Genomic DNA, 16,727 nt, shown 5'->3' with positions numbered 1-16,727 from the left:
GTACTGTGCTGTATGTATCTATGTTCAGTGATCTATATTTTGGCATCTTTATTGGCATGTTTCCTGGAAATTCTGATATACTGGTAGACGATCGCTCGTAAATATATCGAGACCAGATTGTCAAGAAAAGCTTTTCCAATAATTTTGGAGGTAATTATATTGATCCCCTCATCCAGATTCGGCACCCAGGCTGTTCCTTGTTTGATTATACATCAAGTTATTTGGATTGTGGAGGAAGTTCCTTCAGTTTTGTGGGAAATTAATGTGGCATGGATGACATTTTAAATTTAATGGCTGGGTAGAACTCCACGGCCATCCCTTTCACCCTGACTTTTATTAATGCAAGGGGTTCAATATAGGCTCTGGTCCAGATACAAGGTTAAACTCCACCATGAACAGCACCTTCATTTTGTGCACCTATTTCAGAACAGGCTGAGCCCATTACATCAAAGGTCGGTCACATTTGATTGAGGGACTCGCCCATTTCAAGGCCCTCAGCAAATTCAAGATTTGGAATCAATGGATGATGTCTGATTGTTTTAATTTTTTTTAATATTTAGACATACAGTATGGTAACAGCCCCTTCCAGCCCTCGAGCCCGTGCCACTCAGTTACGCTACAAACCCCATATTTTTTGGAAGGGTGGGAGGAAACTGAAGCACTTGGAGGAAACCCATGCAAACACTGGGAGAATCCCTTACAGGCAGCGCCAAATTCGAACCCTGGGTCACTGGCTCTGCGACACTGACCGTGCCTCCCTTAGGCAAACCGATTGAATAACTGAGTTACAGGTGGAGCCCATCAGCATTCCAGTCATCATATTTCCAGCAGAGTTATCATGGATGGTGGGCATCAGGAAGTTCCCAGCAGAACCAAAGAGAAAACCATCAACTTTTCACCCAAGCCACGGTGGGGAAGTGCTGGACCCCTTCCCACAGAGAAACAATGAGTATTCATCAGAATATTCCTGCCAGATGAATTCTTGCAATTCATCTAAATTATTCCACTGATTACTGAAGATAAATCCGTAAGTTCCCAGAAAGGTACAGAGGATCTATCTCACAGTATTTTCACCATAGTTAGATGCAAGCATCAGTTCATTCCCTACCAAAACAAGGGCCTTTATTTGACTTTGGCAGCTGGAGCTTGATAGGCTCTATTGATGACGCCAAAGCCATAGAGTGAGGAACGAAAGGCTTTATTACATTTCAGACTTGTAGCTGGCCCAATTCCAAGTGCTTGGCTGAGGACAGGGAGAGGGAGGATAACCTATCTTCCAGGGTCACAAGGGGAGGAGTCACCAGGGAGTGGGGGAACGGGCCAGCTCCCCATTGGCAGTCACAAATGTACATGTATCACCACAGAGCTGAAGAATAACTGACACTACCAGTGCAATTCATTTGGTTCTTAAGAAATAACTTAAGAGAATTCAAAAAAAGGTTGCCACAAAACTTTACTGTCATTTCCTCATATGTGCTCAAAATATTATAAGATAAAAATGTAAACTATGTGTTTTAATAAAAGTATCTCTTCTCATTTTATGATAGAGTTATATAGAGATGTTTAGGAGATAAATTGGGAAAGGTTTGTTAGAGCAGATCATACACAAACACTTTAAAATACAAAATTTTTGCAGGAGCTTTTGCGAGAGTGCTCAGGCTCATGATGGACTGTCATTTGCAAAAGGCAACAAATGTAACAACAGGCAGAAGCAGCTTTGTCTGGAAAACAGAACATACTGTCTGAAAGGTCACTTGATCTTTGCAGGCAGAGAGCAAAAAAAAAGCAGGCTTTGCTCTCAGAGAGGAGGGAGTGAGAGAGAGAGAAGAGAGAGAGACACACAGATATCAGTTCCAGAGAGACTAGCTGGCAAGCTTTGGAAGACGGCCTGGCCAAAGGAGAGGACTGGCTGTCAGATGTTTCCCTTGGAATAAGAGAAACAGAAAGGAACTTTGTGGTGACCTGAAACAAGAAAAACTCTTTCTCTGAAAACCAATAAGAACCCTTCTGAGTGGTAACCATTTACCTGTTAAACACAAAGCCTGGTGAACTTTGTTAATGTTAACTTGTGTGCACAGTATAGGCATAGCCTGCAACCAGTGAAATTGGACTGTGAACCATTGCTGAACTTACACACACATGCGCTTAGAAGTAGAAGAGCGTTAAGTGAGTCAAAGTTAAAGTTTGATTCTATTTTCATATTCAAAGATAATTAAAAGCAACTTTTTTTTTTTAAGTAACCCTTTGTCGTGGTGCCTATCTATTGTTGTTGGGTTTTGGGCTCCTCTGGACTCGTAAAAATTTGTTCATGGAATGCGATCAAATTTGTCGCCCACTCTGGCCTGATCGTTGAGATCCATCGTTGTGGGGTCTAGAGTCATGGAGGCCAAATTGGCCATGGACACCAAGCTTCATACTTGGCTGGGATTTACAATAGTTGATTGATCATAATCATTTTCATTCTTTGAACATCTGTTTTCAAATGGCAGCATTTGAAGAAAACGTTGCCAGACATAATCATCAGACAACCACAGGCACCTTATTCCACTCAGTAAAATGCACACTTCCACTTACAGTCCCCCCTCTTTGTCCACGTGGCCCTCTTCTTCCTGGCTCCCCTGAGCACTTACAATATATTCCACAGCATTCCCTTTCTGCAACTAGGTCCTGCAACAAAGTGCAAAATAAGAAATGTTATCACAGGATTCATAAGTTGAAAGTATTTCTCTATTTTATGTTTAAATAAAGTGGGTGTGCCGCAATTAAGCTCCTTAAACCTGGCAGCAGAGAGGTTAGAGACAAATTGTAATAGGTTATCTTTGGAGAAGACCCGCACTCCTAGGTCAAGACACAACAAGAGGTACTCAAACAGACGAATGTCATTGTTCATCCTCAGTCCAAAACACAACACAAAGCTAGAGCGACATCAGGAAAGAGGTGTCGGTGCCACAAGACTCGCACCACCAGGTTCAGGAACAGCTGCTACCCCTCCACCATCAGACTCCTCAACGACAAACTCAATCAGGACACTTAATTCTGCACTTTAATGTTTTTTTCTCTCCACACAGTCAGTTTGTTCACAGTTCTTTATTGGTTTACATGTGTACAATGTGCACAGTTTTCTTTTTGCACAGCCAATAAGTGGTCATTCTGCCTCGCCTACAGATAAAAGAATCTCAGGGCTGTATGTGATGTCATGAATGGATCTGACAAAAAAATCTGCAATCTGATCTCACTTGGCTGATCGCCCCTCAAAAGAGATGGTTCTGCAATTTTCAATAAGTTATTATAGTAAATCAACATGTTGGCAGCTTAAATGTGGATGTATGGGATGTGGATTAACAGCAGAAGTTGAATGTGAGCCCCAGTGTCTCTGTGAGGTAACCTTGCAGATATATAAAAAAAGATAAATACAGATTTATACTGCATGTTTCATGGCATCAACAATGCCGTACAAATGATAAGTTACTGGTTATGAATGTTTAGTGCATAAGACCTCACAATGTACAGCACAGGACCCCAAACAAACATAAGGCAGACAAAAGACTAATACTGGATGGCACAGGTGCCAATGTGTGAGAGATGGACAAAAATCGAACGTCCAAGGATTAGTAAGGGATTAAGGTGGGGGTGAGTGGGAAGGGAAGGTTGCGAATCACTGCTCTAGACCCAATTCCTACTGAAATATTTTGCTTGAGAAAAATGGTCATTGGCCCATTTCCTTTGGTGTTCTGAAACCGTGCACATAACGAGTCAATGAGTACGATTAAGACAATGGTTTTCAAACTTTTTCTTTCCACCCACATCCCACCATAAGCAATCCCTTACTAATCACAGAGCACCGATGGCATAGGGAATACTTAAAGTGGTGTGTGAGTGGAAAGGAAAGGGTTGAGAACCACTGGTGCTGGGAACCTTGCAACCACAGGGTAAGCTCTTAAACAAGACAAAAGCTGCTCTCAATTCTCGAGTTAAGACCAGCTTTGGTGCAAATGTTCCATGACATTTCCAAATCTTTGATGTACAAATGATGATGTCAAAACATCCTTGACATCCCGTATACACCAGGTTTACGTCATGGTGCATGCTGGACCCAGAAGTTGTTTTGTGATCCCATACAAAAGGATTGTGGAACACAAAATAATTTCTATACGACCAGGTCTTATGAGATATAAATATTAATTTTAACCAGGACACATTTAGATGTGATTAGTTTGAAGGCATGTAAGCAGATGATACATGTTGGATAATATAATAAATAAAGTATGGAATCATATGTGATTTATAGGTAATTTGTTATATTATAAGATAACTAATTTGCTTATCAGTACTATGAAAGGTTAATTTGCTAAAAACAGATGACTAAATCAATATTGCAGCTATTTTCCACTACTGTTGGCTGTCTTACAATATTACTTACAATTTGTGACAGCAAAGCATTTCCAATATCGGGCATGTTGATCCTCAGTTTCCCTTTGTAACCAAACCCTCGTCCAAATTCCAGTTCAGCCAGCTTCTCAGCAGATTTGGTTTCATCCAGGGGAACCATAATCAATGCATTGATACCACCTAAGAAAACAAAGCCAAACATCTTTCTTTATTAAAAATTTTTTTTAACTTGTACAGTCATCAATCAGAATCTTCCCATTAGATATCATCCACTCCTTACCACATTACATGACCATGAGAGAACTAAAGGAGACGTCAAAAAATCCAGATGCCAGAAATCAGGGCCACTCAAGAATCCAGACATTTTGAGAATTCTCAAATTCAAGGGTGGCACGGATAGCGCTATGCTGTTACAACACCAGTGATCGAGACCGGGGGATCGAATCCCACACTAACTGTAAAGAAATGGTATGTTTCCCCACACCTTCGTGGGTTTCCTCCCACCGTTTAAAACATACCAGTGGTGTAATTGGTGGCACAGGCTGATGAACTGAAAGGGCCTGTTACTGTGCAGTGAGTCTAATTTTTTTAAAATTTAAAGTGAATTTAAATATATCTAAATTTAAAAATGTTAAATTTAGTAGGATTTTGTGTGGAGATGCAACAAGCAATCACAATTAATGCATGTCATCTTATCATCAAGAAATTCAGTTGTATTCTGCATTTCTCTTTTACAATGTTCATTTTTAAACATAATTTCAAGCTTTACACACTTTTTTGTAGTGAAAATCTTAACATTATAAAGTGTTGACTTTATTTTTCTTTAAGAATGCTTGTGTCGATAAATGAATAAACTATCAAAATTTACTTCTCTCTATTTATTCCTGCTTAAATTTGAATTTTAAAAAGTACTGCCTGAGAATCCGGAAAACACAAAAATCTGGACTGACCCAATCCTCCAGCAGATGGATTTTGGGGCTTCTACTGCATTGATCACAGGTTATCCATGTTCTTTTCAGTGATTACCAGAACTTCCATGGCTACTCAATTCCATTGCTACAGTTCTTTGCAATGAAGTTTAGACAAAAATATGTTGAGAATCTGAGTCACCATCACTGAATCAGGAAATCGATCCAGACAGATTAACAATGGAATCGCAGACCTGTAATGGAGGATTAAAACCATGTGCCCAGATGCTTTTTGCTTATGTTGAACTGACGACACTGGGGCCCCACTCAGGTCACCTTACTTTCAGAACTAGCAGATGTAATTAAACTCAGCCATGGGGATTTATCTGAAGATACACTTTGAAATGGAATTCCACTGTGAGGCCCAGGGAAAGCAGTTGTCAAATGCGACACTCTGAAATTGACGAATTGGTCACAATCTGTCTTGCTCGAGAAGTTTGAATAAGTCTTTGTATCTATGAGATAAACCAGGAAATCATAGCATCCTGGTTCCATAATAATTAATCTTCTAAATTGTAGAATGGTATGTTCAGCTTTGATTTTGACTGACAAATGTTAGAAGGAGTAGGCGCATGATTAATTGTTTTTGGGGTATATAAGCCTGTGGTCCTGCTGCTGAAGTTTAGACTCTCCGAGGGGTGGGAACACCCCTTGTCAAGAAGGAAGAACAGCCAGAGTCCGAGCAACATCCCGGTCGGGGGAGGTGGAGAAGCTGCTACTGGCGCCCCGGCAACCTACTACAAGTGTGCCGTCATTGCCTTGCTTTGGCAGTTGGGACCAGTCCAGGCATTGTTAAGTATGATTAGGGAGGGCGTGCATATTGTAGTTTGAAATCTGCTTAAGACTTTGTAATAAAGATTTGTGTAAACTGAAGTGTTCTCGGTGTGTGTCTCTGTTTTCTTTCAGTAGCTCAAAAATTGTGACCAATCTAAAATGAACAAAGTGAGAGGTACAAGTTTACCCAGAACAATTGGCGCAGCCAATGTTTCGCCGAAAGAAAGAGGTGAGCCCTGAGCAGTTTTTGATTCCAGGATGGACTTCCAAATATGATGGGTTTGGCATGCTGGCTAATACCCTGTCTTTGTTGGGACCACCCATCAGTTGGGATGAAAGGTTAGATCCCTTAAGTGCGCCTCTGGGAGAGCGGGTTGCCACTCTCCTTCGAGAAAGTAAGTTTCCAAAAAAAAGGGGGACGCTGATGGACGGTTTTTGGCTGCTGGCCACAGCCTTACGCCGCACCATTCAGCGTGAAGTAGAATTAGTTCAGCAGCAAGTGGAGTCTGAACATAAGAGAAAACAACTAGAGGAGGAAGTAGAGACTATGTGATAACGCTGCTCGATGATGAGTGAAATTGTTAGCACCAGTCAGGACTGAGCCAAAGAATGGGAGGATAAGCATATTCAAATGATCTGCCATAATATTAAACTTCGGCAGCAGCTTTGTGCGAATAAGGAAAAGCAAGGGATAGAACCTGATTCACATTGTATTCGTGCCATGATAAGGAATGGCGACGATCCTGATGTAATTGATGATTGGGACAGGAATATCTGTTATGATGATAATGGTAATAATGCAGATACCCCTCAGCATGTGCCTGACATACTCCCCTCTCCCTCCACTGTTCAAGCCCACCCCGTAAGGCAGCGGACTTCTCAAGCAGACGAAGGTGAAAGGGAGGGGATGATGTAATTGTAGAAATTGAAGGAACAGGTGCCCTGACCTCCCAAGCGGACCCAGGGGAAGGCTTTCGAACCCCTGCTTATGCTCGGTGAGCTTCCCCCTCAACAGGATGGCCTCAGCAGCCTCCCGCCCATTGGGTAGAGGGCCCTATGGGCCAGAGTGGGAACAGGGGTCGGGAACTGTTAACAACAATACGTGACTTCACTATAAAAGAACAGCAAAAGACAGGAGAAACTTTGGCGGCCTGGCTCCTACGTGTTTGGGAGCAAGGGGGAGGTAGCATATACCTGACCCCTGAGGAACTGTTGAGATTAGGATCATTAACTACTGATATTCGAGTCATTGCCGAATTACGTGGCAGAAGGAGAGGTGTAGACTATTTGCTTGCTACCCTAGGAGAAGCCCTGTTATGGGTGTATCCGTCACCAGTAGATTGGGATTTGCATTTGCAGAACAATTGGGGAACCCCAGAGGAGGGTTTAGCAGTGATTCGCCAACAGGCCGTGCCCTCTTCTTTGTATGCGGGATGCCTGAGGCTGTGGATACATGGGGGGGAGCCCCAATGAAGAATTATTCACAGCCAGAATGCATACCCGATTAGTTCATTCCGCCCAACCTACTGTACGGGGACTGGTCCTGTCCGTAACTAGTCCGCTAATAGGGCACCTCGTGTCTGAGGCAGTGCTTGCCCTATCTGGACTCCAAGAATTGGAGTTGGGAGGTAAAATCCACTCATGTACAACCCAGGTTAAATCAGACAAACAGGATGAAAAGAGAGGGACTGCTGCTAATAACGGACTGACAAGGAAGGACCTTTCTCTAACCTTGTTAAAGTTAGGCATACCTAAAAGTGATATTGATGGGAAACCTACTGCAATCCTTTATGCCCTTTATAAGAGAAAGGGAGGGGGACATCATCTCCAGCTGCTGAGTCCTCCTGGCCCAGCTGTGCCTTCTGCTCCCACCGCTGCTCCTATCGAGCCAGCTTCTCTTGCTCCAGTTACCCGTGATAAGGTATAACAATGTGTTAAACAGGTTCTTAAGGAAGCCCCCAAACCCTTCTGAAGCCTGAAGGTGTGGGCAGAATTCCCGTGTCTACTCCATCGAGACACGGCGCACACACGGGGATCCGCGGCCCTACAATCCACTGGGGTGGGGGTAATGATCGCCAATACTTGGCTTTGGTCGACACCGGTGCAGAGCACTCGGTGATTCCTAGTAACCCCGACCTCTGGAACGGACCCACATTTCGAATAGAAGGGATGGGAGGGGCGATCACCCTGGCGAAGGAAATAAAAGTCCGCGCCACAGTGGGTGATGGCCCTTCCCCCATATGGTTACATGCATTGGTAGCTGCCACTGACGAGTGTATCCTGGTATTAATATGTTGGCCAGTACAGCCCTTAATACTAGCCAAGGGGGGGTTTGCATTCAGAATTCGGACTATTACAGAAAGATTAGTGGTGGGTCAGGCCAAGTGGGATCCCGTGGTGGTGCCACCCCCCTCAAAACCTGTATGCATTCCACAATATTGCCTCCCTGGAGGGCAGGAGAAGATTACTGCCACCATTGATGTTTTGAAAGAAGAAGGGGTAGTGAGGCCCGCAACTTCGCCCTTTTATTAGCCCTGTTTGGCCTGTCCAGAAGCTGGACGGCTCCTGGAGAATGACAGTTGATTATCGTTTTTTAAATAAACATGCCCCACCACTTGCTTCGGCAGTCCCGGACATTGTTACCCTTATTGAAAAAATTGCTACTGGAAACTCGGGAACATGGTATGCTGTTATTGATCTCGCTAACGCCTTCTTCAGTATTCTTATAGCTGAGGTCTCACAGGATCAGTTCGCCTTTACCTGGAAGGGGCGCCAATATACCTTCATCCACCTCCCTCAGGGCTATGTACACTCTCCTACTATTTGCCACAGCCTAATTGCCCGTGATTTGGAGGAGGTGCCAGTATCGGCTTCTCTCTCGATTCACCACTACATTGATGATGTGATGATCCAAGGCGCCACGGAAGAGATGGTACGAGAAGGTATGGAGAATGTCCAAGGTGCCCTGATGCAAAGGGGGTGGGCCATTAACCCCACCAAGATACAGGGCCCGTCCCAGATGGTTATTTTCCTTGGGATTCAGTGGCATACTGGAGAACAGGTGGTTCCTGATAAGGTTCGCAATAAGATCGCAGTCCTAGCCAGGCCTGCTAATAAAAAGGAGACCCAGCGTTTCCTGGGGTTATTGGGATACTGGCGACATCATATTCCACACTTGGCGTTGCTTTTACGTCCTCTGTATAAGGTTACACGAAAGAAAACAGATTTTTCATGAGGTGACGATCAGGAGAGGGCGTTCCAATCTGCCAAGCAGGCTATTCTCCAGGCCCTGCCCATCTCTCCCCGCATCCCAAACACCCCCTCCGAATTACAGGTCTCGGTCACTGATCGGGTGGCATCCTGGAGCCTCTGGCAGAAACAAGAGGGTCGCCGAGTCCCGCTGGGATTCTGGTCACGAACTATGCCTGAGGCTGCCACTCGTTATTCTGCTTTTGAACAACAGTTACTAGCCTGTTACTGGGCGCTGCTGGAGATGGAAAGAATGACGGGCGATGCAGGTATTCAGTTGCGACCTGCACTGCCCATAATGAACTGGGTCCTGGCTAATGATGCTAATTTAAAGATTGGATGGGCTCAGCAGTCTTCTATTGGTAAATGGAAGTGGCACATTCAGAGTCGCGCCACCAGCGGGCTTGAAGAGGTGAGCCGCAGACATGAACAGGTGACTGAACTTCCGTCTCTTCATGAGGACGTTGAACCCGCCTTGCCCCCTCCTTTACCCCCTTCACCAGTTCAGTGGGGTAAACCATATGATTCACTCATTCCAGCTGAACAAGAGGACGCCTGGTTCACTGATGGTACTAGCCGATGGGTGCAAGGAAAGCAGAAGTTGAAGGCAGTAGCATACCACCCCAAGTCAGGAACTCACTTATCGGAGGAGGAGGATGGTGGTTCTAGCCAGTATGCTGAGTTGAAGGCGGTCACCTTACCACTAGACCCCCATGATCACCCTCTCCGCCTGTATACTGATTCCTTGGCTGCGGCTAATGGACTTGTGGTATGGATGTCTGATTGGCAAAAGAACGACTGGATGATACATGACCGCCCAGTGTGGGCAAACAACTGTGGCAGCTGTTGTGGGATGCCTCCCACCATCGGGAGATAACTTTATACCACGTTGACGCCCATACTACTGCAATGACAAACATGGCCCAACATAATGCGGTGGCAGATCAGCTTGCCACGATCAGCTGTGCCGATACTGTTCCCCTGGCTCAATGGGCACATGAACAGAGTGGTCATCTGGGGGAGAAGGGATCAGCTAAGTGGGCCCATACACATGCCTTACCCATCCATCAGGATGATGTCCGCGAGGTCATACGTACATGCCCAGCCTGCCAGCTAGTAAAGTCCCACACTGTTCCGCCTGGTCCGCATGGCCGAATAAGTAGGGGATCTCGCTCTGCTGCGGTCTGGCAAATTGACTATATCGGTCCCCTGCTGGAATGTATGGGTAAGCGTTACGTCCTGGTAATGGTTGACACCTTTTCGGGCCTGGTCTTTGCTTTTCCCACCAAGACAGCTGACCAAGCTAGCACTATCCAAGGACTAAACCATCTACTTTCTCGTTATGATGTACCAGAGGAAATTCAATCTGATAATGGCTCGCACTTCTCTGGGAAGACAATCTGTGATTGTGCAAATGACAACAGTATCCTATGGGTTCATCATATTCCTTATTACCCACAGGCTGGAGGTTTAGTTGAATGGATGAATGGCTTGCTGAAGGAACAAATTCGTTTGTTCACTCCACAGGGGACTCTGAAGGGATGGTACCATGTGCTGCAGCAGGCAGTCGATAATTTGAATCATCGCCCTTTAAAGGGAGGTACACCTTTCCACCGACTTCTTCACACTTCTGAACTACAGCCTATTCTAGAGGAACGGTCAGTGCCTCCTTCCCCCATCCCCGAACCAGAGAATGGTGGCAAAAGGTATGGGTGGCACCACCAGTTAGTGGCCCTCCTGTAAAAGGGGAAATAGCGACACCTGCCCAGGGTAACACTCGGTGGGTTGCTATTGCGGGGCAGGATGACTTAATGTCCTTAAATACTGAACGCTTACGGCATCGTGAGTGACTTGTGTCAGAATTTTTGTTCCAGGTTCTCTGCCCTGTGTTCCTGTTGATCTGGCTTAACAGCTGCTTTGGTGCCAGCAATTGGATTTGTAATGTTGAAGACGTTCCAAAGGAATTGCCTGTGGGGGACACGGCCCAATGCGTTACACCAAAGAAGTCCTCGGTCACCCGCCTCAAGTGCAGCTTGTATAAATATGTTATTGCCGATCACGGTTCCTTTGTTTTCTTTGTGGATGGACCGACTGATGGGGTCACCCCCTACTTCTGTGATGATCGTGTATGTATCCACTTTGCATCCTGTAATACCTCTGCACCGTCTGTAACTAAATGGTGGGCGGATTCCGGGTCCGTGAGGGATTGGTGGCCTTCACCATCAAACATTCCTCCAAATTTGTCAGACAATTCCTTTCTTCATGTTTCCTATGCGTACGCTCACCGATTGAATGTTTCTGATTGCTTATCTTTGTAATTGTTCTTGTTTTGATTTCTCTTTTTCGCTCCCTCTGTACTCAAATACTGGTTAGGCCTCGCAAATGACAGATTGTGACCAAGGGGTGGAATGTAATGGAGGATTAAAACCATGTGCCCAGATGCTTTTTGCTTATGTGGAACTGACGACACTGGGGCCCCATTCAGGTCACCTTACTTTCAGAATTATCAGATGTAATTAAACTCAGCCATGGGGATTTATCTGAAGATACACTTTGAAATGGAATTCACTGTGAGGCCCAGGGAAGCAGTTGTCAAATGCGACACTCTGAAATTGACGAATTGGTCACAACCTGTCTTGCTCGAGAAGTTTGAATAAGTCTTTGTATCGACGAGATAAAGCAGGAAATCATAGCATCCTGGTTCCATAATAATTAATCTTCTAAATTGTAGAATGGTATGTTCAGCTTTGATTTTGACTGACAAATGTTAGAAGGAGTAGGCGCATGATTAATTGTTTTTGGGGTATATAAGCCTGTGGTCATGCTGCTGAAGTTTAGACTCTCGAGGGGTGGGAACATCCCTTGTCAAGAAGGAAGAACAGCCAGAGTCCGAGCAACATCCCGGTCGGGGGAGGTGGAGAAGCGGCTACCGGCGCCCCGGCAACCTACTACAAGTGTGCCGTCATTGCCTTGCTTTGGCAGTTGGGACCAGTCCAGGCATTGTTAAGTATGATTAGGGAGGGCGTGCATATTGTAGTTTGAAATCTGCTTAAGACTTTGTAATAAGATTTGTGTAAACTGAAGTGTTCTCGGTGTGTGTCTCTGTTTTCTTTCAGTAGCTCAAACACTGTGACCAATCTAAAATGAACAAAGTGAGAGGTACAAGTTTACCCAGAACAGTTCTTTGCAATGAAATTTAGACAAAAATATGTTGAGAATCTGAGTCACCATCACTGAATCAGGAAATCGATCCAGACAGATTAACAATGGAATCGCAGACCTTAGGGTTTTGATGCTGATTGCCCAGGTGGGATGTACAAAAGTTATTTTCATTCTCCAATTTAGGAAGCCTTGGTCCCATGATATTTGCATGATTCTAGTGCAAAAAAATAAACCTTGACCATATAATGTCAAAACATACACAGGGCCACAGACGCTATTGAACCAAGCTGGCAAACTCCATGTAGATGTACATCAGAGGACCCAAAATATTTTTGGTGATCCAAGTGGCAAGGCTCATGTTCCCTTTCAAGAAGTCCACTCCACGTGATATTGGCATTCTGAAATGATTTGCAAGCTGTTGTGCAAAACCTTTACTGCTGGTGGAAAGGATAGGGGGATAGGAAAAAAGAGAGGGAAAAGAAGAGAGAAAGGGAGATTGGAGGGGTCTGAAAGAAAAATGAGGTTGGTTAATGCCATGAGGTTTGAGGGGGCCCAGTCAGAATATGAGGTGTTGTTCCTCCAATTTCTGCATGGTCTGACAGTGCATGGACAAATATGTTTGCATAGGAATGGGGTGGGAAATTGAAATGGGTTGCCACTGGGATATCTCTGCTATTACAGAGGAAGTTTTTTTTTAAACGGTGGTCTCCAGGGAGGCAAGCTTCCGATCTCTGATGGACACCAGAGGAGTTCTATCCCTCAGTATAAAGAAGAGGCAGAACACAAGGCAAGATGTAAGGGAGAGAGTCATTGACCATCCAGCAAGTTGTTTGGCTAAATGGAATTAAGTACAAACACATTTTCCAGTTCCTTTTGTTTCTAATTCTGCATTGAAATCTTTCTTCTAGATTTTTGTTAAATAAAAATTCTGAGAATTAAGAGCGAACACAATCTCTACGCCCCAGGTGATTAAAACCCAACAGAAAAAAATAATCAGAAAATTCACAATTTTTTTTCTGTGAAATGCTACCTCTTCCTCAGCCAACATTAGCACTCACGATGCATTCGAAACGGCATTGCAAGGGCCAAGCAAATTACCATTAACTCGGAGTCTTTCTGACGTTTCCTTGAGTCTTTCCATAGTGTCATCTATTCCATCTGTAAACATTACTATAATCTGCAAAGAAAGTGTTTAAAAAGTAAAATCAGAACAGAAAACTCAACTTGAGGAAATCACAGCAGGAGGCATTCAAATTATTCACCTACATCTCATGTCCCAAGTCAGTTTGGTCGCTCTTCCTGATGAGTACAGTTTACAATTACCGGTAGAGAAATTACTAACCAGAGCCTCAGGAAAAAAGAATCTCAGGTTTGTATGTCAATGTACATAATCTGACAAATAAATTTGAACTTTGAATGTTTAATAGTAAAGAACAAGAGTATTTTTAGTGAAACCACAATGATATCCCGAACAAAGGCCTCATCACCAACAAAGTGATGAATATCTGGAATATTTTCCCACTCAATACATGGACCACCCTTGAATTATACAAAGAAGAGGTTGACCATTTATATCACCAATGGAAATTCAAGTGCTGATCCACTTATGGCATGGCAAATCAACTGATGGGAATTGCCTTTCTAAATGCATGGTTGACATTCCATAGAACCCTACAGCACAGAAACAGGCCCCTTCTCTCTCTCTCTCTCTCTCTCTCTCTCTCTCTCTCTCTCTCTCTCTCTTTCCCCCCCTCCACTCGATCTCCCTCTCCCTTTCTCCCTTTGACTGTACATAAAGGCATTCTTACTGTTACATTTTAATATTTGCATTAGTTTTCCCTCAGCATTTGCTCTTTCCTGCCTGAATATTTTGGTTACTCTTAGAACATAGAACACAGGGCAGGCCCTTCACCTCTCGATGATGTGTCAGCCCATATATTCCTTAAAATAATGCTAAACCCTCCCTACCCCCTCACCTTATTTTCTTCCATCCATCCATGTATTCCCTGCTTTTCTTAAGTACTGTTCTTTTTAGCACTCCCGATAAGTTGACATTCTGCCTGGCCCACAGAAAAATGAACCCCAGGGTTGTATGTGATGTCATGTGTGATATAGAGAATTTAGGTTAAAAAGACTTAAGTTAAAATGTGATGATTAATCATAAACAGGGAAGCCAGAACAGACAGAGAGTTTACTAGCAGTCAAGGACAGAAGGAGCTGCTGAATATGTTTTTTTAAACCTATCTTTTCATGGTCATAGTGAGAGACATGCAGGAGACAAAGGATTGATAAGAAGTGTGAGAAACAGAATTCAGTGAATGTAGAGTTCACAGCGTACGTAACGAACGTGATAATTAATAATGCAGTTATACTTAGAATGTTTTTGTAATACTAACCAATTAAAACAGTATTAATAAGAAGGGGAAGGGCAAATAATAAAGGTATAAAAATCAATGCACTGTATGTATCGGGGCTTAACTGGTGAGAAACCAGTTGAGTCCAACTCTGCAGACTTGTAAATAAAGCTTGTCGTGTCATCAGTTTTAAAGAGACTCATGTGTGAGAAGTTTTATTTCTGACAAATGGGGGCTCGTCCAGGATCTACACTCCGGCCGTGAGGGGAGGCGAGAAGAGGGACATCGGAGGCGGTGCACCCCGCTGAGTTCAGCGGCTCCTAGTCCCTTGCTCGTCGCTTCGGGCGGCTTGAGCGAGTGGTATCCGGACAGGGTGACACGACAAGACGGAGAGGAGAAGGGTGACGGTTCAATCCCCGGGAAGACACCGGTAAGTGACGACTTACGATTGTGGTGTGGGGATTGGGTAACAGGTGTAACGGGATACACCTGTTTGGATAAAAACCTAACGGAATAGATTAAGTATAGATCTTTTGTCGTTGTGTGAGGACCCTGTCGCGGGACTCTAGGATAGACCCCAGGGAAACCTCGGCGGTAACCGAAGGAGGGACAGCACCTCCGACGAAGTGCCGAGAAGAGAGGGGTCAACCCCAGGAAAACCTCAGCGGTAACCGAAGGAGGGACAGCACCTCCGACGAGGCGTCTGAGAGGAAGGGAGTAGGGTCCAGAGCGAGAGGGTCCTCAGCAACGATAAACAGATCTAGGTGGGAAAATGGGAGGATCAAAATCTAAGGGCTCGTCTGAAAATTCAGGACAATTCCTGGGAGTACCCCTTGACAGCCCTTTGGGGAGAATGTTTGAAAATTGGGATAGTAAAAGATATCGGGACAAAAACAAGAAAAAGATGGTCCAATATTGTCTCCTTTGGTCAAAACAACCTATTAAAGGTTCCTCGGTCTGGTGGCCGAAATTTGGATCTGATGAGGATTGGGTTAGACAAGCATTAAACATATATGTAAATTCGAGACCAAAGGTGAATCAAGAAGAGTCAGCATATGCATTTTGTTGGGTTCCCTGGCCAGGATCCTTAACAGAATGTTTTAAATTGAGAGTGGCAGGAGAAAAGAAATGGGAACCTCTGGACAACCTTCCCCCTCCTTATATTCCCCCGGTGCCTACTGCGCCCGAGGAAAGCTTATTACCGGAGGGGAAAGGTGATGAATCTGATTGCCCCGAAGGGGGCCGGGATAAAAAGGATGAATTAAGGGAGTCGGACCCTAAACTTCCACCGGTAAACCGACCCTGGACAAGATCCCAGACTGGTCCAGGACCATCAAAGTTTTCAATAAACCTAAATCCCCTGAGAGAAGTTCCTATGGGAGGACCGGGAGGGGGAACGGGATATGTGAATGTTCCCCTAACTAGTACAGAGGTGCGGGGATTTAAGAAAGAAATGAAAAAGTTATTGGAAGATCCTATAGGACTGGCTGAACAGCTTGACCAATTCTTGGGACCAAACACATATACGTGGGAAGAGATGCAGGCAATAATGGGAACATTATTTTCACCCCAGGAGAGGCAGATGATTCGACGGGCTGCCCTCCTCATGTGGGAATATGAACAACCTGGGGACCCTAGACCCCATGAACAAAAATATCCCCTAAATGAACCCAGGTGGGACAAACGAACACCCGAGGGATTGGCAAGTATGAGACAATATAGAGAGTGGACAATTAAAGGGATACGGGAGGCTGTGCCAAAGGGTCACAATTTTACCAAGGCATTTGGGAACCACCAGGGGAAAGACGAGTCCCCTACTGATTTTTTGGAG

The 16,727-nt window shown here is 44.5% G+C and overlaps 1 protein-coding gene across 2 annotated transcripts in view; it reads right to left on the bottom strand.

Moving 5' to 3' along the window:
- LOC138747471 (collagen alpha-6(VI) chain-like) overlaps positions 1 to 16,727 on the bottom strand; it is a 235,556-nt gene that overhangs the window by 101,010 nt on the left and 117,819 nt on the right. For both annotated transcript variants that reach the window (XM_069906720.1, XM_069906727.1), the window contains exons 11-13: positions 13,641 to 13,719; positions 4,421 to 4,569; positions 2,575 to 2,667 (exon numbers count right to left, since the gene is read on the bottom strand). In XM_069906720.1, the coding sequence (XP_069762821.1) occupies positions 2,575 to 2,667; positions 4,421 to 4,569; positions 13,641 to 13,719 (321 nt within the window). The remainder of the gene's footprint in view (positions 1 to 2,574; positions 2,668 to 4,420; positions 4,570 to 13,640; positions 13,720 to 16,727) is intronic.

Source organism: Narcine bancroftii, chromosome 1 (genome assembly GCF_036971445.1).
Source record: "Narcine bancroftii isolate sNarBan1 chromosome 1, sNarBan1.hap1, whole genome shotgun sequence".
NCBI lineage: Eukaryota > Metazoa > Chordata > Chondrichthyes > Torpediniformes > Narcinidae > Narcine > Narcine bancroftii.
The sequence above is the reverse complement of the archived record's forward strand: the minus strand, read 5'-3'. Positions and strand labels throughout refer to the sequence as shown.